Source organism: Anabrus simplex, chromosome 2, assembly GCF_040414725.1.
Source record: "Anabrus simplex isolate iqAnaSimp1 chromosome 2, ASM4041472v1, whole genome shotgun sequence".
Lineage (NCBI taxonomy): Eukaryota > Metazoa > Arthropoda > Insecta > Orthoptera > Tettigoniidae > Anabrus > Anabrus simplex.
Genome location: NC_090266.1, coordinates 325,082,791 through 325,108,901, shown reverse-complemented (window position 1 = coordinate 325,108,901; position 26,111 = coordinate 325,082,791). Strand labels below are relative to the sequence as shown.

The following is a 26,111-nucleotide window of genomic DNA, read 5'->3' as shown; positions in this document are numbered from 1 at the left end:
CATTCATTTCTCTTGGATTTCTAACCTACTGACTGGCTAATATTCATACCTTACTCATTGCACCGACTTTCAAGTTCCAAAATATTAGACTGCAGGCTTTTGGCACAATCAGCCATTAAGACCAAGTCGTCAGCATAGGCCAAACTGCTTACTACATTTATACCTGACTGAAACCCTCCCTGCCACTTAATACCTTTCAGCAGATAATCCATGTAAACTGTACCGGAGGTACACCTTCTCCGTTCATTTGAACTGCTGCCTGCTAGTAGGCTATCAAGGGGTATGAATCTGAAACTGTGCATTTGAAGAAGTTTGGACCTTTAATCTTCAGATGTCTCTACTATCGACTCTGGTGGGAGGGCGGTCAATTATTTTTTTTAAGGAAATTTAATATTGTGTAAGTTGGTACAACTGAAATCTTGTAAATTTTTTATTATTTTAATGTGCTGAGGTTATCAACATTTCTAAGGCTTCCATCTTCCTTACGTTATGGACCAATCAGAAATTTTTGTAAATATTTTTGTAGCCAATTAAAATTTGGGGTATGTACAGGCATTCTGTCTAGAGAGTTCTGGAACTTTCCCCTCTGCTATATAGGCTGGGCGCTTTTGGGCCATTGTGTCTTCTTCATTGCTCCAGTCTAGAGTGCATACGTTGTAAGTGGAGGCAGGGGCAGCCTTGCTCATCGTCGGAAGGCCCAACAGCTCAAGCTAATGGCAGACATCTTTCAGATATGTGATAGCTACAGGAAGGCTAACTTGAGGGGAAGGTTTCAAAGTTCTTTTGTAATGAAAATTTCTAAAGTTTAATACCACCATTTAAGTGCAAATTTTCAGGCAAGTCTAAGGACTCTATTCAAATCTCTGCCAGGAAAGATGTAACTTAGGGAATAAAGAACGTTCACCCTCTATTAACTCCCATTCAACTTGGTATTGGGGTGGCTATGATTTTCTAAAAGTCTAAATTTTTAACTCTATTTTGGAACTTAATATTTTGCAATCAAGTCACCCTCTGTAGTACAGGCTTAGCCTCTGTTACTTCGGGTCATAAGCCCATGTAGAATTTTAAGTGTTTTTCAAATTGTATTTTAAAAGGAGTGCAAGTGTTTCACCTCCTTCGCATTTTGTTCATGGCTAAGTTCTTAAACCTTTTCTTTTGTACTCTAAGACCATTTAGAATGGGCACTTATTGGCTCTGTTTAAAGTGACATTAATTATGGACAAGTGTGTAATAGACTGTCAAGCTGAAATGACAGTAAACACTGTTTTGAAGTTTATCTAGTGTAAAATTTGGATAAGAAACTTGTGCCTTTGAGAGGCTGGACTGTTGTAAATTTTGGAGCTCAGTGGAGCAAAAATGCTCTTTGAAATGATGTACCTTTAGAGCTACGTGCTCAGTCATTTGTAAACTTGTATCAAAAATCTTCTTCACTGTAACTGATTATTGATCAGTACACCAGGCAAAGTATTCACTGGCATCTTGGAAGGGAGGGTGCGATCAGTCGTTGAGAGGAAGTTTAATGAAAACCAGTATGCGCCAGGTAATTGAAAAATGCTACGAGAGGAATAGGCAGTTGTGTTTATGTTTCGTAGATCTAGAGAAAGCATATGACAGGGTACCGAGGGAAAAGATGTTCGCCATACTGGGGGACTATGGAATTAAAGGTAGATTATTAAAAGCAATCAAAGGCATTTATGTTGACAATTGGGCTTCAGTGAGAATTGATGGTAGAATGAGTTCTTGGTTTAGGGTACTTACAGGGGTTAGACAAGGCTGTAATCTTTCACCTTTGCTGTCCGTAGTTTACATGGATCATCTGCTGAAAGATATAAAATGGCAGGGAGGGATTCAGTTAGGTGGAAATGTAGTAAGCAGTCTGGTCTATGCTGACGACTTGGTCTTAATGGCAGATTGTGCCGAAAGCCTGCCGTCTAATAGCTTGGAACTTGAAAATAGGTGCAATGAGTATGGTATGAAAATTAGCCTCTCGAAGATTAATTGATGTCAGTAGGTAAGAAATTCAACAGAATTGAATGTCAGATTGGTGATACAAAGCTAGAACAGGTCGATAATTTCAATTATTTAGGTTGTGTGTTCTCCCAAGTTGGTAATATAGTAAGTGAGATTGAATCAAGGTGTCGTAAAGCTAATGCAGTGAGCTCAAAGTTGCGATCAACAGTATTCTGTAAGAAGGAAGTCAGCTCCCAGACGAAACTATCTTTACATCGGTCTGTTTTCAGACCAACTTTGCTTTACGGGAGCGAAAGCTGGGTGGACTCAGGATACCTTATTCATAAGTTAGAAGTAACAGACATGAAAGTAGCAAGAATGATTGCTGGTACAAACAGGTGGGAACAATGGCAGGAGGGTACTCGGAATGAGGAGATAAAGGCTCATTTAGGAATGAACTCGATGGATGAAGCTGTACGCACAAACCAGCTTCGGTGGTGGGGTCATGTGAGGCGAATGGAGGAGGATAGGTTACCTAGGAGAATAATGGACTCTGCTACGGAGAGTAAGAGAAGTAAAGGTAGACCAAGACGACGATGGTTAGACTCAGTTTCTAACGATTTAAAGATAAGAGGTATAGAACTAAATGAGGCCACAACACTAGTTGCAAATCGAGGATTGTGGCGACGTTTAGTAAATTCACAGGGGCTTGGTGACTGAACGCTGAAAGGCTGAATATGTTCTTCCCAATCTGCATTATTTTAAGATCCTAAACCACAAACATTTCTAGAAGAACGAATCATGTGATTTAGACAATCATCAGGTAAACAAATTATTTGTTTTACTGTTATTTGGAGAAGTTTATCGATATTGAGAAAGGAGGCTGGTATTTTATCCAATAGAGTACTTTGCAAGGGATAGATAATGCTGGGCCAAATATACTGGTTAATAATATATAGTTTCTGGCCTGCTTTTAGGAGGTAGGAGACTGATAAACTACCGAGATCCTTTTCTTAATGTTTCATTAGTTTTTTGTCTACCTCCATAGAGTAACATTTAGTGTTATTAGCTGCCATCCTCGGGGCCTGGTTTTAATTCCTGGTATTACCAGAAAATGGCAGGAGGGCTGCTATGTGGTTGAAATAGTACATGCAGCTCTCCTCCATTGGAGGTATGCCTGAAAAGGGCTGCACCACTTCAGGAAGAGGATATGAGGATAATTTTATTATTATTTTATTTTTATCCAGAACAATTTTTGATGTACACAAGACACCAAGGTATTTAATTCTTACCTCTGTGTTTAAATGTTCAAATGTTCTACCACCCAAATTGATCATGGAGGCGTTATGGAGCCTTCTGTTTTTTATGTTTATGATCTTTGATTTTAAAAGGTTTACATTTAAGATAATTGCAGATAAACTATTAACTGTTATGTTAAGAAGTACGATGTTTCATCTTTCCCTATCATTGCTATGTCATCTGCAAATGCCATTGCAGTAATTCTTTTCCATGAAATAAATGAAAACCATGAGCTCCAGCAATTTTGTTATCAGTGGTCAACAGTAACATTAAATAATAGGCTATATGTGAAACGGGAGAGCCTGGTGCTACTCCTTAAGCAGTTTTCATTCAGAAGTTTTATTTATACCGCCTTCTACTCTTCTGTCATTTCCTTTGATACATTTTTAAGTATTATTAATTTAATGAATAGATTATAGTAAGCTATTCTGATAACAGAAATCTTGTATGTATGATAGAAAACTGAAAGCCTTATGTGTTTCCCATTTATTTAATTCAATTAGAAATACTTAGCAAGGAAACTAAAATTAGTTTTGAAATCTAGTAGTACTGTTCAAGTTATTGAACGGGATTATACAGACAAATTTTCTTATTTGAACTGTTTGCTCCCGATTATTCCAACAAGTACTGCAGGTGGTGATAGATCTCTTAATAACTAAAGTTATTTTTCTGCATTGGGTTGTGTTGTGTTCTGTACCTTATGCATTCTTTATTAAGGTGAGTGATGTACTCTTACTAATCAGTCTCCCCAGGGAGCTAAAATCACCTACGAAGGTGGTCTCTGTGCTGTGTCTTATACTATATCTCCACTCCTAGGCTCCAGTAAACCCCAAGGACATCTGTGGAACATCGGGAACATATATCTCACCCGGTGGTCAAGTGGGAAATTTCCATTACTGTTCTGTAACTTGGGGGTCCTGTGTTTTCATGGTCTATGCTACCTACTGGTAATTTGTATATAATGGCATCCAACAATTGCTGATTTTTAACCTTCCTTTAAATTCACATTATTCATGTGTTTCATTATTTCCATTGCCTCTCGGATTTTTCTTTCAAGATTCTGGGCCACAGCTATTAAAATAGTTTTACGAAACAAACTTTTGTGGTTTCAGAGGCATGCTTAAGCTACACCTGAAATTTCTATATCTTGGTTTTTGATTGAACAGAGTTGTTCTTGGGGTAGCACCAAGCTCCGGAATTGTGGCTAGAGTAAGCATTGTTGTAATTACCACTGCGCAAACTGTACTCGTCATGCTTAGTCCTCCTCCTGTAATGTCTGGACTTTCTGCAGATGGTATGGATGGAGCTGCTGTTCACGGACAACACACTACACGGCACTTTTAACAGTGTGCAGCGCCTGTGCCATTTGCCGAGTGCTGGTGGATGGGTCCTCTTCGGACATTGTCAGTACGTCCTCTTCTCACTGTACTTTTTGAGCCGAGCATGGATGACCCGCATCACGTTTTGGCGCCTAACAGAGGACAAAGAGTAGAATGGGGATAGTACGTATTCGCAAATAACAAGAACAAAATGCTACTACTTTACTGTACAATGGACACACCTCAGGCAGAAGGTACCTACGTAGAACTGTCCGGCTTCTCTTAGTTGCCCCTCGATGGCCGCGACCAAGGAATGATGTGGAGTATGTCTGTTTGGAAAACGTTCCGTATACAATCTTGCAGAAGCTCTACCATTGCAATCTGCTTTGCTGTATGCAAGCACCACGTCAGTCATTTCCACAGTTGTGTATTGGTACATGTCGCACTGCTGTTAACAACGTTACTGCACTGGCAGACTACAGTACACTAGTAACGCAGTAGGATGCACACAAAGGACTGTATGGCGGATTGTAGCGCATGCGCAGGTATGTCATTAGGCTGAGGTCGTCTATTCGCAGTACACAGATGGCTAAAGGTTTGAAAACCATCATCAGGGCCGCTGACAGTGGGGTTCCAACCTGCTATTTCCCGAATACTGGATACTGGCCGCACTTAAGCGACTGCATGCTTCTTTGTCTTCTTTACAATTTCGTCTATAACCAAAAGAAACAAAAAAGGCGACAGCACACTCCCCTGTCTTAGTCCTGTTTCATTACTAAACAATTCTCTCTTTCCAAATGGAGTCTGTACCCTGCTGACAAAATTTTTGTACACTGCATGCAGAATATCTACACTTTGTGTACCCAGTCGCTTTTTGACCATGGTTACCCACACCTTCTCCTTGGAAACAGTATCATATGCCTTTGTTAGTTCTATGAATGTCATGACAAGATCCTTTCCATATTCCCAACTTTTTTCCAATAATTGTCTCATGCTGAAGATTAGGTCAACTGTAAATCTTCCACTTCTAAAGCCATACTGTTTCTCTTGCAACTCTTCTTCTACCTTTCTTCTCATTCTACTCTCTAATAACCTTTCAGTATTTTGGCACTTGTGATAACAGTGTGATCCCTCTATAGTCATCAGACAAGTTTTTGTCCCTCTTCTTGAAGACTGGTATTATTATTCCCTTTCCCCGGTCGTCTGGCACATGTTTCTGTCTCCATATGCACTTTAACCACCTGTACACCCATTGTAGTCCAACAAGTCCAGCAGCCTTTATCATTTCCACATTCCTAATCCATTCCTAATGCCTTTCCCATTTTTGTTTTATGGACTGCTAATTCCACCTATGACATGGTAATACCATCATCTACTGTAGAGTCATCACACTGTATTACTACCGTCTCCTCAGCAAAATTTCTCACATTCAGCAGTTTATCAAAATACTTCTTCGATCATCTCTTTATTTCCTCTGGATGTGTTATCATCTTTCCACCTTTCTCTTTCATCAGCTTTGTATAAACTCTTTCTTTCCTATTTCTCTGTATAATTCAACACAGCATTCTTTTACTGCCAGCTCCATCTGTTTCCATCCTTTGTGTAACTTCTTCACAACTTTTCTTCTTTTATTGTCATACAAATTGTTTACATTTCCTTTTATTATCAAGATACTTCCTTTTGCTTTCTACTTTTCCTTATCTCTATTCCATTTTTACCATGCTTTATTCTTTTCTTTCACTGCTTCTCTCACTACACCGCGGTGTCTCCTTTTCTTCCACTCTCATCAATTTTCTATCACAGGCAATCTCTGCCCCATTTACAAATGCCCATTTGAAGATGGGCCATTCATCTTCCACATTTCCTACTTCAATAACTGGAATTTTTTGTTTCAGTCTCTCCAGAAATTCTTCTCCATTTCAGTTTTTGTGGTGTATCCAGTAATTTTAATCAGAATTTTATAAGGCTGATGTGTTTTGAAGATTCGTAATCAAGGTTTTATAATGGACATAAATCCTAATGTATTTGGACTTTGTTAACCAATATTAATATGATGGTGATAAATTATTAATGCTGTTAATTTTTAACATGTTTGTTTTAGCTATTAACTTGGTTTAAATTATTCAGCTTATGAAGGCCCAATTAGGGTCCAAACATGTACTGATTGTGAATGTTATACATACTGTATTGAATAAGTGGTTGAGTTTTTGTGATTTCTTTGTAAGAAATTTTGCCTAACTATATCGTAAGTTAATACGGATAAGACCACGAAGTTTATCACACGTAAATTTTTAGAACATACTGACAGTGATGCAATGGACGAATCTGGAATGGCCACCCAGGTGCAAAATACTTTTGAGAAAAACTAGATAAATTGCGATGCTGCCCGCATTCATTTATAGATAGTTGCTTCTCTATCATATCCCTCTTTTACCACAGAAGTTTTACAATCTCTACAGTTGAACAATCAAAAAATTTATGCATAAAATTTTTTTAAGCCCTGTATCGGGCATCATCACCCTCGGGTGAGGCAGTACAGCTATGAGGGCAGTACAGCTACAACAAAAAGTGATTCAACTCGCTTACTGTTAAACGACATGTTCCTGACAAAATACAACTGCCCGCATATCAGAATAACATAAAAGAATATAATGAAATGGATGAGAAAATGGCATAATGGTCAAATAAATGTGAGAAGTGAGGGACATGCCTGGCAAGTGAAGCTTGATGTGAAGCAAGTCACAGCGTGTCAGTATTAGTGAGTGAGATCCGGGATTTGAGTACTATTGTGTAACTGCACCATACTACGTCTTTGCATTTCCACTCCAAATGCTTGTAATGACCGCATAGTTTATCATCACTGGCCCCTCAAAGGACTGTTAATAATAATAATAATAATAATAATAATAATAATAATAATAATAATAATAATAATAATGTTATTTGTGTTTACATCCTACTAACTACTTTTACGGTTGTTGGAGACTTCAATGGGGCAGTTATAAAAGTGTAAATATGCTACGTACCATGCACAGCAGGGAATAACCTTACAATATTACACATGATTTGAGTGCCAATTAACTCTGAGGAAACATACCTGCCTGTCAAAATGAGAACCAGGGTTCGAGTCCTACTCTACGCATTACTTTTTTTTTTTAAATCTTTTGGTGTGTTGCATTAACCAAAGAAGTGTGTACTGTATTTATATTTGTTACAAAATCTTTGCATTGTTCTTTTAAATATGTTAGTCCTGAAACGGACTGTTTTAGACATGACTTAACACCCCATCCAGAATCCATCAGCTAGAACAACTTGTTGGAGTTGGCATGGCATTGACACAACACACTTTCCAAACTCTTCTTCGTTGAGGTCGAGCTCCTCGCATGTGTTCAACGTAACGCTTCAAAAATACCATGCTAACATGGGGGAGGGTGAAGCCAGTGTTCCTTTGTACGGCGCTTTCACTTTACCCACAGTCCGCCTCCGTAGCGTAACAGTTAGCACTATTATCTGCCGTCCTCAGTGGCCTGGGTTCGATTCACGGTACTGTCAGAAATTTAAGAATGGCAGGAGGGCTGGTATGTGGTTGAAATAGTACATGCAGCTCACCTCCATTGGGGGTGTGCCTGAAAAGAGCGGCACACCTCAGGATGAGGACACAAGTTTACTTTACCTTGCCCACATATGTTCAAAGGAGTTCAAGTTGGGAGCTCAAGGGACCCAACTGAGCAGTTCAATGGAGTCCTGCTCAGAAAACCAGTCTTCAACACAACCGCTTGTGTGGAGTGGGGAATTGCCTTGCACAACCTATATTACCTCATCTGGATAACGCTCTCTCACACTCGGAACCCTATTATTCTGCAGAATGTCTAAATACTGGTCCAATGTGAGAAGGTCATCTATCTGATGAAGCAGTCCAGCCCCATCAGACTATATCCACCCCCCAAAACGGCACAGATATGTGACCACTGCATGAACACTTGGCTATATATTTGCCATATTGGACTCCCAGTGGCCTGTAAACATAAACCAGCCCGACCTCTGCCGAAATTAAAAAAGTCTCATCAGAGAAGATCAAATGATCCCAATTACAATTCACAGCAGCTTTACTGCACTGGAGTCTGGCCTCTCACAATTGTCTACAGACCGTGTACAGACATCGAGGAAAATTGGTTACCTGTTTGTGATCCGCTGAGTTTGAGAACGAGTTTTCCTGTGAAGTTTCAATTAATCTGTTGCCCTCTTCCCTAGTAGAAACCTGCTTTAAACCAGGACCTGACTGACATCCAATGTCCCCTGACACCTGCCACAGCTGTATCCATCTCTGAACAGACCTAAGCAAAAAGCCACAATGAATTGCTGCCTTAATGAATGTTAAAATTGTCGTGTAGCACAAGCACTCTTGATGTGTGCAAATAATGTGCCATGCCAGAATAGAGTGAAGTGTTCAGCATGAAAGTTAGCTCAGCCAAACTTGGTGTGTTCATTCCCTGACATCATCACGGTGTATTCATTAGGGGAAAAAATTAAAAGAAAAAAAATCCCTCGCATCTGGATTCTTTTTTTTTTTTTTTTTTTTGCTAGGGGCTTTACGTCGCACTGACACAGATAGGTCTTATGGCGACGATGGGATAGGAGTTGGAAGGAAGCGGCCGTGGCCTTAATTAAGGTACAGCCCCAGCATTTGCCTGGTGTGAAAATGGGAAACCACGGAAAGCATCTGGATTCAAACCTTAGCTGTTATGATAGGCATGAATGTTGTAGACTACAACTGACCCACTGCTATGTTGGAGCATGCCATGTCCTTATAATTTCAGAGTGAATGTGACTGACACTACAAATAAGAGCTATGGGCCGTGTTACAAAACGCATCTAGCTGTCTGTACAAAGCTGAATATATCGTAAGAGAACTTTCTTATATTTCACATCTCCAGAGATGAAATAATTTTTGACTGTTCATCTGTATATATTTTTTATAACCTTTTCTAATACATTAAAACAATTATTTTAACAGTAAAATATTATTAAATTATTGATTTTAAAATTAAATCATCACACTGCAACTTCTGATTTATATATTTATTGATTTTAAAATTACCAATAAAGTAGAGTCCCAATAATCCGAGGAAATTGGGGGGGGGGGGGTACCTCGGATTTGGAATAATTCGGACTACACGAGGAAACACAGGGAAAATTGTGAACCATGAAAAAAAATCAGAAACAACTGAAGCTAAGGTCCTGTATTGTCATTTCTTATGGTGTTAAGGCACGTATTAAGGTTTGTTTTTCTTTAAAAAGTCCGCAACTAACTTCTGTTTCTGAATTTTTCATAGTTTCTGTGCAGCAAGGTCACGCCATCGCTTGAAGAGCAAGGTGTCGGTGGGAGTTGCCTCTGGTTGTTCTATGTAGCGTTGTGCCCCTCCAACATAGTGAGACCCTCGCTATGAGACATATTTGGCGCCATCTATACTGAAAGTTCTTCCTCACTATCTTCCGTTGGTTCATTAGACATTTCTTCTTTTTTTTTTTTTTTTTTTTTTTTTTTTTTTTTTTTTTTTTTTTTTTTTTTTTTTTTTTGCTTTACGTTGCACCGACACAGATATGTCTTACGGCGACGATCGGATAGGAAAGGCCTAGGAATTGGAAGGAAGAGGCCGTGACCTTAATTAGGGTACAGCCCTGGCATTTGCCTGGTGTGAAAATGGGAAACCACGGAAAACCATCTTCAGGCTGCCGGCAGTGGGGCTCGAACCCACTATCTCCCAATAACTGGATACTGGCCGCACTTAAGCGACTGCAGCTATCGAGCTCGGTATTAAACAGTTCAATGACTGATGCATCTGTAAGTTCATACTGACCCACTGCATTGTTTACATACCATGTACGGACATCGAGGAAAATTCGTTACCTGTATGTGATCCACTGAATTTAAGAACGAGTTTTCCTGTGAAGTTTCAATTAATCTGTTGCCCTCTTCCCTCTCCTTTGCCACTGGGAGTTCAATACGGCAAATATATAGCCAAGTGTTCATGCAGAGGCCGCATATCTGTGCCGTTTTGGGGGTGGATATAGTCTGATGGGGCTGGACTGCTTCATCCATTTCATAACTTCGATTTCATTAGCATCTTTTCATCTGGTTATCTATGAGATTAGATCTGACAAGTTTGGTATGTCATCAATTTCATTATCATTGCTGTCATCAGAGTTACTGTCAGCAGACACAGCCATTCCTAAAATCATCTTCTGTGATTTCGTGATTGTTTCTGACTTTACTTCATCCGATGATTCTACTAACCAATACACTATGTCAGTCATGGTTATCTGCCTGATGAAGTTTGTGATGTATTCCTCACGTTCTGTTGCTTTCAGGAGTGAATGCAATAGGTGGTGCCAATACTTTTTTTTAAGACATTCCAAAATGCTATGATCCATAGCTTGTAGCAAATACAAAGCACGAATTCCATCACATACCAGTTTCTGTTCATCTGGTATGATCCTGCGTTGTCCAGCAATAAAACCGTTTCAATAGGCAGAGCTTTCTTTCTTGAAACATTTAATTTCAGGCACGGCAACAAACACGCGCATGATCTCAGTAGAGAGGACGCACAGAACGATGACATGGCGGGAATAAGCAGGGAATTAAATGCTGTAAAAAAAACTCATTTTATATTTGCAAAAGGTAAAATTCAAACAACACTCTGATTTAATGGAACCTCGGATTCATGAAACTCAGATTTGTGAGACTCTACTGTAATCAATTTTTGAAATTAATTAAAAGGGGTTTTTTTTCAATTTGCTTCACATGCACCGACACGACGACAAAAGCACTATGAGTGCGAAGGAAGCAACCATGGCCTTAATTAATGAACAGCCCCAGCATTTGCCTAGTGTGAAAATGGAAAACCACAGAAAACCATCTTTAGGGCTGCCGGCAGTTGGGTTCGAACTCTCTTTCACCTGAATGCAAGCTGACAGCTACGTGACTCAAACCACGCAGCCAAAAAAGTAATTAATTAAAATTAACTTAATGAAACTGCATCCTCTATCGGTTGGTTACATCTGCTGCAAGCTACCGTGCACGATAGCATATATTCCAGTTACGCTGATCCACTGGGTGTGTGGCGTTAGGAAACTATTCGCCCAGTGAGGGGTTAACCAATTTGGATTGCTTGATTTTGAGAAAGAATTGATATTACTTGTTTTATGCATCTTCCTTTCATTACGGTATTTTACAGCACGGTGTTTTGGTCCTGGTAGTGAAAGAACCACTTTTGCCAGAAATTCAGATATTTCATGGGATACAGATTCATATAATATTCAGTGCCATTAAAACGGTCCTCATTAATCTGGTCACTCAAGATTCTGGGAATCTTGGTGATTATTTTCTATATACTTTCCGAAATACCGCCTAGTTTTTTTATGAATATTTGGATGGGTCTTACTAACATGGGTAACAATGCCTTTAAACAATTTTTCAGAATAACACCATTCCATAGTATGATCCTTGAGGTAGTTATATTCACTGGTAAACACATTAGAATAAATAATAACAGAATGATTGTAAGTTTGGTTGCCAGTGAAAGAATTTTAAAATTTTGTAAAACCTATAGATTAATGTTATAAGATAATACCTTAATGACAAACTGCAAATGGATTTCTGACTTCAGAAACTCTTTGTAAGGATGAAAGGTGTGTTTAATACCTCTAGTCACTCGTATGTGTAGTGAGGCAGGCCCAATGGTTGTCTGCGTATGAGTTAGCCTACAGATAAAAAATTCCTGTATTTTAAGAAAACAGAACTCACCAGATCTTATTCATATTATTATTATATATATATATCATTCGCTGGGGCCATCAAGGACCACGTTATGTCTTGTTGCATTTGACACTGAACTTGGCCTTCTTTAGAGCCCAAATTTCCCACATTCTTTGTGAGTGGGCCTGCTTACGCTCCTCTGTCCATGGGGCACCGTGTCTTCTCTTCGGTTGCTCGTCTCGGTTTAGCCTGTTCGTCAATATTTTCTTGCGGAAGAGATCTCTGTTAAGGGCGTCTTCAGCTGAGATATGTAGCATTTGCAGGACTTCTTTGGTATTTCTAAACCAGGGAATTGTGGTTCTGGGGTTTGAATCAAAAAAGTGAAAGATTTCTTTAGTTAACTTTCTTCCGTCCATTCTTTTCAGATGACCGTAAAATCGTGCCCGTCTTTTTCTGATTGTGTCGGTAATTTTCTCTATTTTGCTGTAGACTTCCTTGTTGGATCTCTTTTGATGGATTCCATTTCTGTACTTTGATCCCAAGATTCCTCTTACAATTTTGCGTTCTCTTTTCTCCAGTTCTTCAAGGAGTCCTTTGTTGGCATTTAGAGACAGGGTTTTGGCTGCATATAGAACTACTGGCTTCAGAACTGTTTCATAGTGACGTATCTTGGTGTTTTGGGAAAGGCATTTTTTGTTGTAGATTGTGCGGGATGTTTGGTAGGCTATTTCCAGTTTGCGTACTCGCTCCTGAAGTGCTTTTTTGTCCAGTCCATTTCTCATGATGATCTCACCCAGGTATTTGAATTTGTCTACTCGGGTGATGTCCCCGTATTTTGTATGGAGTTTTGGTGGAGCCTCTTTGATGTTAGTCATTACTTCTGTTTTCTCGAACGATATCTGCAAACCAGTTTGTTCGGCAATTTCCTTTAAAATTTCAACTTGAGCTCTAGTGGTTTCTATGTCGTTTGAGAGAACAGCAATATCATCGGCAAATGCTAAGCAGTCTGTTGCGATCCCCTTGGATTTGTTTCCTATTCTCAATGGACTGTAGTTGGTTTCCTGTAATCTCACCCGCCAGGTTCTGATGATCTTTTCAAGAACACAGTTGAAGAGTATCGGGGATAGCCCATCACCTTGTCGGACTCCTGTTTTGATGTCAAAGGAATGCGAGAGACATCCGTGGAACATCAGCTTGGATTTTGTATCGGTCAGGGTGGCTCTAATTAATGCCAGCAGTTTCAAATCAACTCCAAATTCATTTAAGATGTTTAGCAGGACTTCCCGGTAAATGGAGTTGTACGCTTTCTTAAAGTCCACACCACAAAGACAGACACATACTGCTTGGACCTTGGTGTACAATATCGGATGATTGTTTTGAGATTTTGGATCTGTTCGGCTGTTGAGCGACCTTTTCCGAACCCTCCTTGGTATTCACCTATTTGATATTCGACTTGTGCTTCCAAACGCTCCAGGATGGCAAGTAATAGAATTTTGTAAGTCACGGGTAGCAAAGATATTCTCTGTAGTTGTTGATGTTCTTCATGCTGCCTTTTTTGTGTAATGGATGGATCAAAGCTATTTAAAAATCTTCGGGTAGGGTCTCCTTGTTCCAAATTTCTTCTATTTGCTTTTGCAAGATATCAAGTGATTCCTCCGGGGCATATTTCCAGAGTTCTGCTACTACTGAGTCTTCCCCCGGCGCTTTGTTATTTTTGAGACGGGCAATGTGGCGCTTGATTTCATCTCTGTCGGGTTGTCTGGAATCTGGGTACCTGAGTAAGGGTTCCTTGGTCTCAATGGCGCTTTGCGGTTTAGAGCAATTAAGTAAATTCTTGAAGTAATCTGCCAGAATGCTGCAATTTTCTTCATTTGACGTCGCCAGTGTGCCGTCCTTTCGCTCAAAGCATAGAGATGGTGGTTTATAGCCAGTGAGTTTGCGGTTGAAGGCTCTGTAGTACTCTCTGCTTTCATTCTTCCTAAAGTTTTGTTCTATCTTTTCAATGAGAGATTTTTCGTATTTACGTTTCTCAGTTCTGAACACCCTAGCTGCTTGGGCACGTTGGGTTTTGTAGGTTTCCCATTCATTTTCTGATTTCGTAGAGTAGTACTGTTTCCACGCATTGAGTCTTTCTTGGAGGACTGACTCGCAGGTACCATTCCACCAGGCATGCTTTTTGCTTCTCTTGATTTCTGCAACGTCTTTGGCGGCCTCAACAAGGAGAATTTTGGTGTTGTTAAAGTCACAGTCATTTGGTCTAGCCTTCTCCTGGAACTCCTCGGCCAGGCATGCTTTTTGCTTCTCTTGATTTCTGCAACGTCTTTGGCGGCCTCAACAAGGAGAATTTTGGTGTTGTTAAAGTCACAGTCATTTGGTCTAGCCTTCTCCTGGAACTCCTCGACCCTTTGCCGAAGTTTATCATTGTCGAAGCGTGTGATCTGTTTGGTTGTCTTCCTTGTGTTTGCGGAAATTGGTTTGAATTTGATAAGAGACATATAATGATCTGAGGTCACATTGATGCCTTTCTTTACCTTGACATTCATAATCTCAGGGCTGTTTCTCCTGGAGATTGCAACATGATCAATTTGGAACTCTCCGAGAGCTTGGACGGGAGAACGCCAAGTCATTTGCAGGTTGTGATTTTTGCAAATGGAAACCAGTCTTTTGCCGTTGAATTGCAGTAGATACCGCTTAGTACGTGTCATCAGGGACGACACGGTATGCGAAATCATAGCAATCATTGCGACTAGAATGCTTTCAACAGGCAAAATACCCCAGTGTCTAAAGAGTGCTAGAACCGTGTTGATACATAAGAAAGGCGATGTCGAATGTCTGTCAAACTGGAGACCGGTAACGATCTGTTCGGTAATTAGACGTGTTATTTAAAGGGTATTAGATCAGCATTTGCGCTCCTTTGTAACTTTCAGTGAACACCAAAGAGGCTTTAACGACCAGCCAGGATGCCTTATAAATACTTCCATTCTCAGAGGACTCCTCAAGACAGCAAAGACAGATAAGCAAGATGTTACCGTGATCTTTCTAGACATATCAAAAGCCTTTGACAACATCGGACATGAGCACTTAAATCTAACACTAGCTGGCGAGACACTTCCATCTAAACTGAAGGAACTAATCATCAATCTACAGACTGACAATACAACACAGATCGAAACCACTAAGGGTAAAACGAAGCCAATTCGCTTGTTGAGAGGACTTATGCAGGGATCACCATTATCGCCAGCATTGTATAACTTGGCCACAGATTTCATTTTTGATGAGATAACAGAAGAAAACCTACTACAAGCATATGGCAAATCAGTTTCTGCAGAATTGCCCCCTCTTAGTATTATAGGTTTCGCCGATGACACAGTTATTGTTGGCAAAAATAAGGAAGCGGCTCTTGAGTTGACACGCATCGCTATCACGTTGTTCCAGGAAATCGGTCTACAGATAAATGCCAACAAATGTGTGGGCATATGTATTGAAAAGGGGAAACTCGTGGACGGAGTGCTCGATATTCATGACAATTTTAAGGTCAGTACTGTTACAGAAAGAGAAGAAATTCGATATCTTGGTGTCACTTTTAACGAAACACTCACCTTTGATGCAAACACTTCTTTAAAAACCTTGCACAAGAAGTTAGATGCTCTTACAGCCTCACCTTTGTTAAAGGCAGATCAAAAGTTCACTGTTTTGAACAAAGCAGTCAGTCCCACTCTCGTGTATGCTTTTCAGACCGCTGAAATTAGACAAGTACCGCTTAGCTTCCTGAAAACCGCCGACAAAATGGTAAAGAGCTTCCTAAAGGAAATTTTGCAATTACCCACGGATACACCCGATAGTTCTCTGTATTCTGATTTAAGATTCAAAGGCCTCGGACTTTTCAAAGCAACCTGGGAAGTACACCTGCAACAAATAAGCGCATGCAACGCTCTTCGCCGAGCCAGCAATAGCTACGTTTTAAAGATGCGTGATCTGACATCCGAAACGACGCATTGTCTACAGGCCCTCAACATCACAGATATTAACCGATTCTCCAATAAAGGCAGTGACCTTCCAAATCCAAGAAAAATCCGCCAAGAACTAAGAAGTCGTGAAATGGCAACTTGGTGCTCTTTGCCTCAGAAGGGGATCGGTGTAGAATTGTATAAAGAGTACACACCGGCCAATAATTGGATTAGGCATCACCAGGGACTTTCTTGTAGCGAATGGCGAGAGGCAATCAAGATGACATCGAATGTTTCTGCAGTATGAACTATCCCGCGCAGAACTCAGGACGGAAACCTCTGTCTCAGATGCGTCAGAGAGAAAGAAACACTGGCTCACGTCCTGGGTTCTTGCCCCTACGGCGAAGTACTGAGAAACTCACGTCACCACAAGATAAGATCACTGATTGCAGAAGAACTCCGTAGCAAAAACTTCCGTGTATAAGAAGAAGTCCACGGTTTGTCTACGACAGGGAGCACAAGACGAATTGACATAATTGCCTTTAAAGATAACGACACGAAAGGCTTCATTATCGATCCGACTATCCGATTCGAGCACCATGTCGGCCAGTCTACTGAAGTTCATCTTGAAAAACAGAACATCTACGCGCCCACCATTCCGTTCTACAAAAATAAATACCAGCTGAATGAAGTAGAGATTATCGGCCTAATGATTGGTGCTCGTGGCACAATACCTGCCTTGTTCGTAGAATTCTGGAAAAAGTTCGACCTGCCCATCAACAGCATTGAAAGAATAGTTACCACCACCATACGTGGATCAGTACAAATCCTGAAATCTCACCTGTTCGGACCTCCATAATCTAAGAAATCCTTATTATCACTATATTTCTATATGATAAAAACTTTCTCTATCCTGATATGCTTTACTTTGTCCATTGTGGCAACCCGTAATTGCGGGAAGTCGTTGATTCGTTCAATAAATATATATTCCTATAACTTTCTTGTATTTCTGTTCACGACCTAGTTGGGCATTGAAGTCACCCAAAAGAAGCTTGACATGGTGTTTGGGGATTTTGTTTAATTTTTCATCCAGTAGGTCCCAGAAATTATCAACTTCGTCTGGATCAGACTTGTTCTTATCGTTTGTAGGAGCATGTGCGTTAACTAGGGTGTAGGTTTTGTTCGCGCATTTAATTGTGAGTATAGACAATCTGTCATTTACAGGCTCGAAATTTGCAACCGATTTAAGGATCTTGGTCCTAACAGCAAATGCTCCAAGCATCACAGCTCCATTGAGGATTCCTCTTTGCGCTTTGCTCTTGAAAAATCGGTAGCCTTCAGATTAAAAAATCTCTTCATCTGGGTACCTTGTTTCCTGTAGGGCCATTATGGATATCTGATTTTCGTGAAGAGCTTTGGTGAGAGTTTTCAGCTTGCCAGTTTGTGTAAGTGAATTTATGTTGAATGTTGCTAGAAAGGTTTTAGATTTTGGCCTGAGTTTGTGACTCTTCGGGGTACACCAAGACGCTCCGACTCGTCTCTTGCATGATGTCGAGTCTCCCCCACAATCCGAATGAGACTCGTGCGCCGTGGCGTTCACGACGAGGGATTTATCCGAAGATTTACCCCCTGGGGTATGTTTCTTGAAATGTTGTGCCATCATGATTTTTAACTTGACTTTGCTTTGGACGGGTACCCATCCTTTTACAACTAGGGTTGTTAGCCCTAGAGGTTGCCTCAAGATGTTTTCTGGCTTCTGGTCATTTACCAGTCTTTGCCGTAACCCTAGCAAGGGACCAGTTTTTTTTTTCACGGTGGTATTTTATTTCCCTACTACCCTCTGACTCTGCTGGCGGCAGAGCCAGCGAGCTTCCCCAATTTCAATAGGATACGCCCGATGGAGGTATATTATTATTATTATTATTATTATTATTATTATTATTATTATTATTATTATTATTATTATTATTGAAGAAAAGTCACTTCAGAAGCAGTTCATATACACTGCCTGACAAAAAAAACTGAAGCACCCAGAAGACATGGTCAGATGTCAATGTAACTTCGTATACGTACACATCATTGGCAGCCGGGCTGAGTGGCTTGGCAGGTTCGATCCTAGTTCAGTCCGGTGGTATTTGAAGGTGTTCAAATACGTCAGCCTTGTGTCAGTAGATTTACTGGCACGTAAAAGAACTCCTGTGGGACAAAATTCCAGCACCTCAGAATCTCCGAAAACCGTTAAAGTAGTTAATGGGACATAAAGCAAATATTATTATTATTGTTATTATTATTACACCGTTGGCGGGTACCTAAATAATTAGAGTTGCAATTCTCTGTGACAGGTAGAACAGCTACCAGAGTGCATTAGTGCTGATCGGGTTTAGTGTTTTTACCATAACTGGCAGGGTATATAAGGGGCGTGAACAGCACAGTGGTCACTGTGAAGGACAAGGAGATGCTACGTACTCATGTAAGACAGTGTTATAAGCACCTGACAGAGTTTGAAAGGGGCCTCACTGTGTGTCTCCAATTGACTGGCTGGTCGAATTGTGCAATATTCAGATTTGTTGGGCATTCAGATGTGACAGTGGAGCGATGTTGAAATGCATGGGAACCTGAGGGAGGATCACCGTAATGTGAACCAACACATCATAACGCCTTCACATTTGTGCCTGCCATCCGAGGTAAAGTAATAGGCTCCCTGCAACATTCTGTGTCATCCCGCACCATTGGTCGGAGAAGGTGTGAAAGGAGGCAGAGTGCATTTCATTAATAAGAAATACCAGTGAAATGGACAGATGAGGTGAGATCAGGGTGCTGTATCAGTCATAAAGCTATCAGGTCATTTCAATCCTTTTTCAGACTCTCTAGTCGACTCTTTGTGGTGTGTTTATGAAGTGAAAATGTAAAGATACAACCAAATAACTACAACCATGTAGACCAGCAGTTCTCAACCATTTTAATATTGTGTGCACCACTCACATGTAATACTAAGCATGTGAGCACCATGCAGACGATGGTCATCCAGGGTAGTGTAGAACTACAATTCACAGCTGAACACAATGCAATACCATTCATCAGCAGTCCATGCTTTCCAGTCACGGCACCACTCGAAATGCAGCCGTTTGTGTTGTGGTGTTAACAGCAGTCTACGCATGGAATGGTAATTTCCTAGTTCAGCTGTTGCTCTTCACAGAAGTGAAGAAAAACCATCAATCCATAAAAAATTCTTTAAAGTCGGCATAGAAACACCACAATCGAGAAGAAACTCTAGTACTGGTGCCTCCTAGTGGTCTCAAAACAACATGTGCAGTGTTAGGTACGGTACTTTGGATGGATTTGGATTTCACACAGCGAGCAGAAGGCATGAAAATTACCTAACACAAGTGCTATAGTTAGCAAGGAACCAATTTGGACCTTGGCGTGGTATGAGTGGCTTGCAAGGGAAGTCACCGACTCACTGTTCGCTTCTGTATGAGAGGTGGTATTCTCAAAGTTAAAAACTTTGTTTCTCAACTCTTACTCATTGGACTGATACCAAGTGCAAGCAAATTCTGGATGCATACTGGCAAGTTTCATGAAAAATGGGTTAGCAGTGTTTGTGTTTATTCAATCCAAACTGAATGACAGGGAGGCAGACAGACAAAACTTTCAAAAATGATGGATAACATCTCCATATACTTATCAACCTCTCAAAATTGCAACAACTTTTTTTTTAACGTGTTGACAAACACTACATTTTTTAAAGCTATGGAACAGGAAGATGGATGAGGAGTGCTTAAGAGATAGAGTAATTGAAAAGAGAGCATACCTGCCCTGATCTGGCTGCCTCTGGACAAGGAGAAATAGTCATGATGATAAATCCAAAATAAAAAACATCTACTTTAAAAACAAAGGTGAAGAAGTGTATATTAAAGAAATTTACTTACATCTTTCTCAAGTTTGATAACAACAAACTCCATGAAAAAGCACATGTAATATCCTGAGTGTAGACCATGCCATATTGCAAGGAAAAGTAATGCCGAGGCTTGGGAAAGGTAACGATTTCCCAAGAATTTCAGCCGCTTGTAAATGTACCTTAAAAAAAATACAACATATCAATTTCTTATTCAAATTTAAGAAAAACAAGATGAAAATATTTTAAAATCACATTTTCACATTTTTTTCCTCATAAAGAATAGACATGAGCTAAAATAAAAGAGTAAGCTTAACTTCGTTAGTACCACCTTGGCCACATTCTGCTCATATGCCTCGGAGATCATGAAATTTATCCTTCAAGAGGACATCCGTCAATTTTCCAGTACAATTAAGTCCTAATATTTCGTACATGTGAAAAACTTTAAAAAGTATATTTTAAGCTTCATTTCAAACTTTAGTTTAAAGATAAGAGTTTTAATTATAATTATATATATATATATATATATATATATATTTTTTTTACAATTTGCTTTATGTTGCACCGACACAGATAGTCTTATGGCAACTATAAGACAGGGAAGGGCTAGGAGTGGGAAGGAAGTGACCGTGATGTCAATTAACACATTCATTCCCAGCTCCTTCCAGGGGTATTTAATAATGCAGCCCAGCAATTTTTAGATGCCACTCTGACGCACTAGGTAACATGCAATATACGTATTTAACTTAGCATCACGCCTATACTATCAACCCTAAATATCTGTAACTTCGTACTAACCTTCACAAGATGATCTAGTACAATTTTTTTATTTGCCATGATTATTCGTTTCATCACTCAGTGCCACTTGAATTCTAACCATGCACTTCAGAGACCTAGGGACTAGCATATGTTTATTTAGATCACACATCCCACAATGTAGGGAATTATCCCAAGCTGTAGTAAACTGTTCATCTGCCCGCTATCTATCAGTAAAGCGTGAATTCAAATCCGACTAAGGTCGTATACGGTATTTTACACACGTGAAACCTAATCCGACCATGTTTGGATATGGGAGTGAATGTGTTAAGGTACAGCCCCAGCATTTGCCTGGTGTGAAAATGGGAAACTATGGAAAATCATTTTCAGGGGCTGTCGACAGTAGGGTTCGAACCCATTATCTCCCGAACTGCAAGCTGATAGCTATGTGACCCAAACTGTGCAGCCACTTGCTTGGTACATATGATTTCCTATTACCAAAAATCATCTTATCGGAAAAAAGAAATTAACAAATTAAATTTAAAATATTTCATAAATCCTTTGGAAACAGAAAAGAAAATCGTCTAGCTGTGTTGTATGTTGGTTATTCAGCCCAAAAGCTGGTTTGATTTTCCACAGCTCTGCCAACAACTGTCATAAATAACCTAGGCATCAAAGAAGATGTGTACTAGTGAAATGAGGAATGATATAGTTTCCCACTGCTTTCCTCACCAAGCCAGAAGTTGTTATTACATATCAGTCTGCCAAGCCTACTGAAATGCATGCACCAACCGACCCTATGAGCGAAATTTTCACACTGTTCATAACAGGGACTGGCTACAAAAGGAATGGTATTACTAGCACCACTCATACCTCGGTCACTTTCATATTGTCAAAGCCAAGATGGCAACTACTGTGTGTGAGTCTGTGATATCCGTAGTGGATAATGGTGTAAGATGCAGTGAAAAATGTGGCAAATGCAGAAGAGTAGTTAAAAATGGGATTCTGTGTCATAAGTGTGATGAATGGTACCATTTTCATTGTGCAAATATTGTAAATAGTACTGATATTGAAGAAAGTGTGTGGCTGTGTCCCAAGTGTAAACAAACTGATAGTGTGGCAGAACAACAAGAAGACTTATGTGCTCTGAAACATGAAAATGAAAGCTTAAAGGACAGAATAAAGAAACTGGAAGATAAAGAAGACATTGGAGAAGAAAGATCGCCGTGGACGGAAGTGACGCGTTGCCATTTCAGGCCTAACAAATGGGAGAAAATACATACAACTTAAAACCGGGAAAAAAATTTCCAGTGCCAAAATAGATTTCAGTTATTGCAACAAGTTCCAGAAGAAGACACACCAAGTTTTCCAAATAATGTTAAATCCAGTGGAGGTAACCTACAGAAGAACACCAACCGAAAGTCAAGATCACCAAAAATTCATCTCTACGCAGACAGTCAAGGGCGGGGTATGGCAGAAGGTATCAATGACGAGCTGCAGAATCCAGAAACTGAGGTGCCAAAACTGAAGACGTCCTTTCAAGTTGTGATCCTGTGTTAGAGAAGGACAATTATGTGGTGATTGTGAGTGGTACAAATGACATTGCTGCAAATGAAGGTGAGGAACTAATTACGACCCTCAGAGGTAAGATTTCCAAATTACCTGACTCAAAAGTAATTGTAGTTAACGTGCCACCCAGGTATGACCTTTTAGAGGACTCATGTGTGAACAAAGCTGTACGTGATGTAAATATAAAATCAACAGATTATGTAAGAGTTTTAGAAATGCCTATGTAGTAGATACTTGAGGTCTTGGCAGGCAAATGTTCACTAGGCATGGGTTATATCTGAATGGTAATGGAAAACCAACTCTCTGTAGACAAAATGCTACAATTATCAACAAAGATTTGCAAACTAATCTGTACTTAAGAAAACCCATACCACTAAACTAGCACATACAGGGAAACTTGCCAGAAAACCCAGATCCTTAAATCAAGATCTACGTACAAGGATCTGGGTTCCAGGGAAATTCTCAACTCATGAGTCAAACGTTACCCAATTGCAACAGTCAAGTTTTAGGGAGGAAGGGGATCTGAGATTGCTCTTGGTAAACTGTCAGAGTATAGTAAATAAACAATTAAAATTCAGTACATTGATGGAATCTTATGAGACTGATGTGGTGATAGGAGTGGAATCGTGGTTGAGAGAAGGGGTGGGTAATACAGAAGTATTTCCAGAAGAGTATATAGTCTATCATAGAGACCGTGGAGATAAAAAGGGAGAGGGGTGAATATTCTGGTGAAGGAAACTTATTGTTCACATGAATGGTTTACTGATGAAAGGGATGAAATATTAGGGATAAAATTAGTTTGTGATAATATGAAGGAGGTGGGAATAATAGGAACATATAGGCCTGGAAGAGAGGAAAGAGACATGGAAATATTTGAGAAAATAATAGATTATACTCATAAAAACAGTAATAATGATATGGTCATAATTGGGGGAAATCTAAACTTGAATGGAATGGAGCTGCAAGTGAAGCCCATGAACAGAAACTGGCAAATAAGTTAATTTGGGAGGGAGGATTTACACAAGTAGTACAAGAACCGACTTGTCTCAATAACTTACTAGATGTATCCTTGGTTAAAACATGGGAAATTGTTGATAAAATGAGGTAATTGAAGGAATAGGTGACCATAAGGCTGTAATAATGGATGTAGGACTCGTACCAAAAAGGCGTAATATGAGGGTCACACAAGACAAGAAATTGTACAGAAAAACTAAAGTTGATGAATTTGGGACTTAGCTTAAATCACAATTCAGTTGTTGGATATGTGAAGGGAGTAATGTGGATACACTTTGGGCTAAATTTAAAGGAATCATTTGGGAAGGAGAGAAGAGATTTTTACCTGTTAAGAAGGGTAACATGACCTCAGACCCTGTTTATTATACAAGGGAAATAAGAAAATTAAAAAGAATATGTAGAAGAGTAAACAGGAAAATCAAAGAGGGTAGGGAGAATAGAGAAACAAGAAAACAGCTAAGGAGGGAACTGAATAGAGTGAGAAAAGAAGCAAAAGAGAATTATATGAAAGGCATACTTCAAGAGGGTAATGGCCACAAAGGGAAATGGACAAATCTGTCTTTATATATTAGGAATCAAAAAGGAAAAGGAATCCAAATTCCTACAATTGTGGGAGAAGGGGGTGAACACTGTTTAACTGATACTGAGAAAGCAAATCTATTTAGTAGGGAATTCAGAGATTCAGTAGATTATCAGAAGTTGAAAACCGTAACAGAAGATAGAGAGGGAGATTTTTTTTTTGTTAGTTGTTTTGCGTCGTACTGACACAGATAGGTCTTACGGCGACGATGGGACAGGAAAGGGCTAGGAGTGGGAAGGAAGCGACCGTGGCCTTAATTAAGGTACAGCCCCAGCATTTGCCTGGTGTGAAAATGGGAAACCACGGAAAACCATTTTCAGGGCTGCCGACAGTGGGGTTCGAACCTGCTATCTCCCGCCGAATACTGGATACAGGCCGCAATTAAGCGACTGCAGCTATCGAGCTCAGTAGAGAGGGAGAGAAGCTTCTCATTTACAAATGAAGATATCTTCAGAGAAATCCAACTGCTTCAGCAAGGAAAAGCAGCAGGAAGTGATCAAATTACTGGGGAGGTATTAAAGACAATGGGGTGGTACATAGTGCCTTATTTAACATTTATCTTTGACTATGTCATAAATAATAGTGTAATACCAAAGGAATGGAAGGAATTTGTAATAATACCAATTTATAAAGGAAAGGGTGATAAAAGGAAACCAGAGAACCCGTTAGAGGAGAGATCCTCACTTGGATTATGTGCAAGTAGGGTAGCATCCTGCTTCATGAATTTACCGAGCTCAGAACACTTTAAGCAAGTCTCGGACCTATGGGAGTAATGGAGTCCCACTCCCATTTGACAGGCGAGGGACTCCTTGGAAACAACTTGGCCAACAAAATGGAATTCGATGGGGAGCTATCAATATTAATGGGGCTTATGGAAGAAAGAAGGTAGAACTGGCTGAGTCAGCAAAGAGGATGCATCTGGATGTGCTCGGAGTAAGTGATATTCGGGTAAGGGGAGATAATGAGGAAGAGATAGGAGATTATAAATGTACTTCACGGGTGTTGGAAGGGCAAAGTCTGGGGTAGGGCTCTTTATCAGGAATACCACTGCACGCAACATAGTTTCTGTTAGGCACGTAAATGAGCTAATTATGTGGGTAGATTTGTCAGTTGGAGGAATTAGGACAAGAATTGTGTCCGTGTATTCACCATGTGAGGGTGCAGATGAGGATGAAGTTGACAAGTTTTATGAAGCATTGAGAGACATCGTGGTCAGGGTCAATAGCAAGGATAGAATAGTGCTAATGGGCGATTTCAATGCGAGAGTTGGGAATAGAACTGAAGGATACGAAAGGGTGATTGGTAAATGTGGGGAAGATATGGAAGCTAATGGGAATGGGAAGCGTTTGCTGACTTCTGTGCTAGTATGGGTTTAGCTGTTACGAATACATTCTTCAAACATAAGGCTATTCACCGCTACACATGGGAGACTAGGGGTACCAGATCCATAATAGACTATATCTTAACAGATTTTGAATTCAGGAAATCTGTTAGGAATGTACGAGTTTTTCGCAGATTTTTCGATGATACAGACCACTATCTGATCTGTAGTGAACTAAGTATCTCTAGGCCTAGGGTAGAGAAAGTGAAATCTGTCTGCAAACGAATAAGGGTAGAAAATCTCCAGGACGAGGAAATTAGACAGAAGTACATGGATATGATCAGTGAGCAGTTTCGAACAGTAGACAGTAAGCAGGTTCAGGATATAGAAAGTGAATGGGTGGCATACAGGGATGCTGTAGTACAAACAGCAAGGGAATGCCTAGGAACAACTGTGTGTAAAGATGGGAAAAGGCGAGCATCTTGGTGAAATGATGAAGTGAGAGCAGCCTGTAAACATAAAAAGAAGGCTTATCAGAAATGCCTCCAAACAAGGGCTGAGGCAGACGGGGATTTGTACGTAGATGAAAGAAACAGAGCAAAACAAACAGCTGTTGAATCCAAAAAGAAGTCATGGAAAGATTTTGGTAAAACCAGGAAAGGCTAGGTCAAGCAGCAGGGAAACCTTTCTGGACAGTAATAAAGA

At 40.0% G+C, this 26,111-nt stretch overlaps 1 protein-coding gene across 2 annotated transcripts in view; it reads right to left on the bottom strand.

The window, feature by feature from the left end:
• The window catches only part of nes (lysophosphatidylcholine acyltransferase 3 protein nessy), a 478,088-nt gene that overhangs the window by 38,739 nt on the left and 413,238 nt on the right, over positions 1-26,111 (bottom strand). For both annotated transcript variants that reach the window (XM_067140683.2, XM_067140682.2), the window contains one exon: positions 20,201-20,348. In XM_067140683.2, coding sequence (XP_066996784.2) covers positions 20,201-20,348 — 148 coding nt within the window. The remainder of the gene's footprint in view (positions 1-20,200; positions 20,349-26,111) is intronic.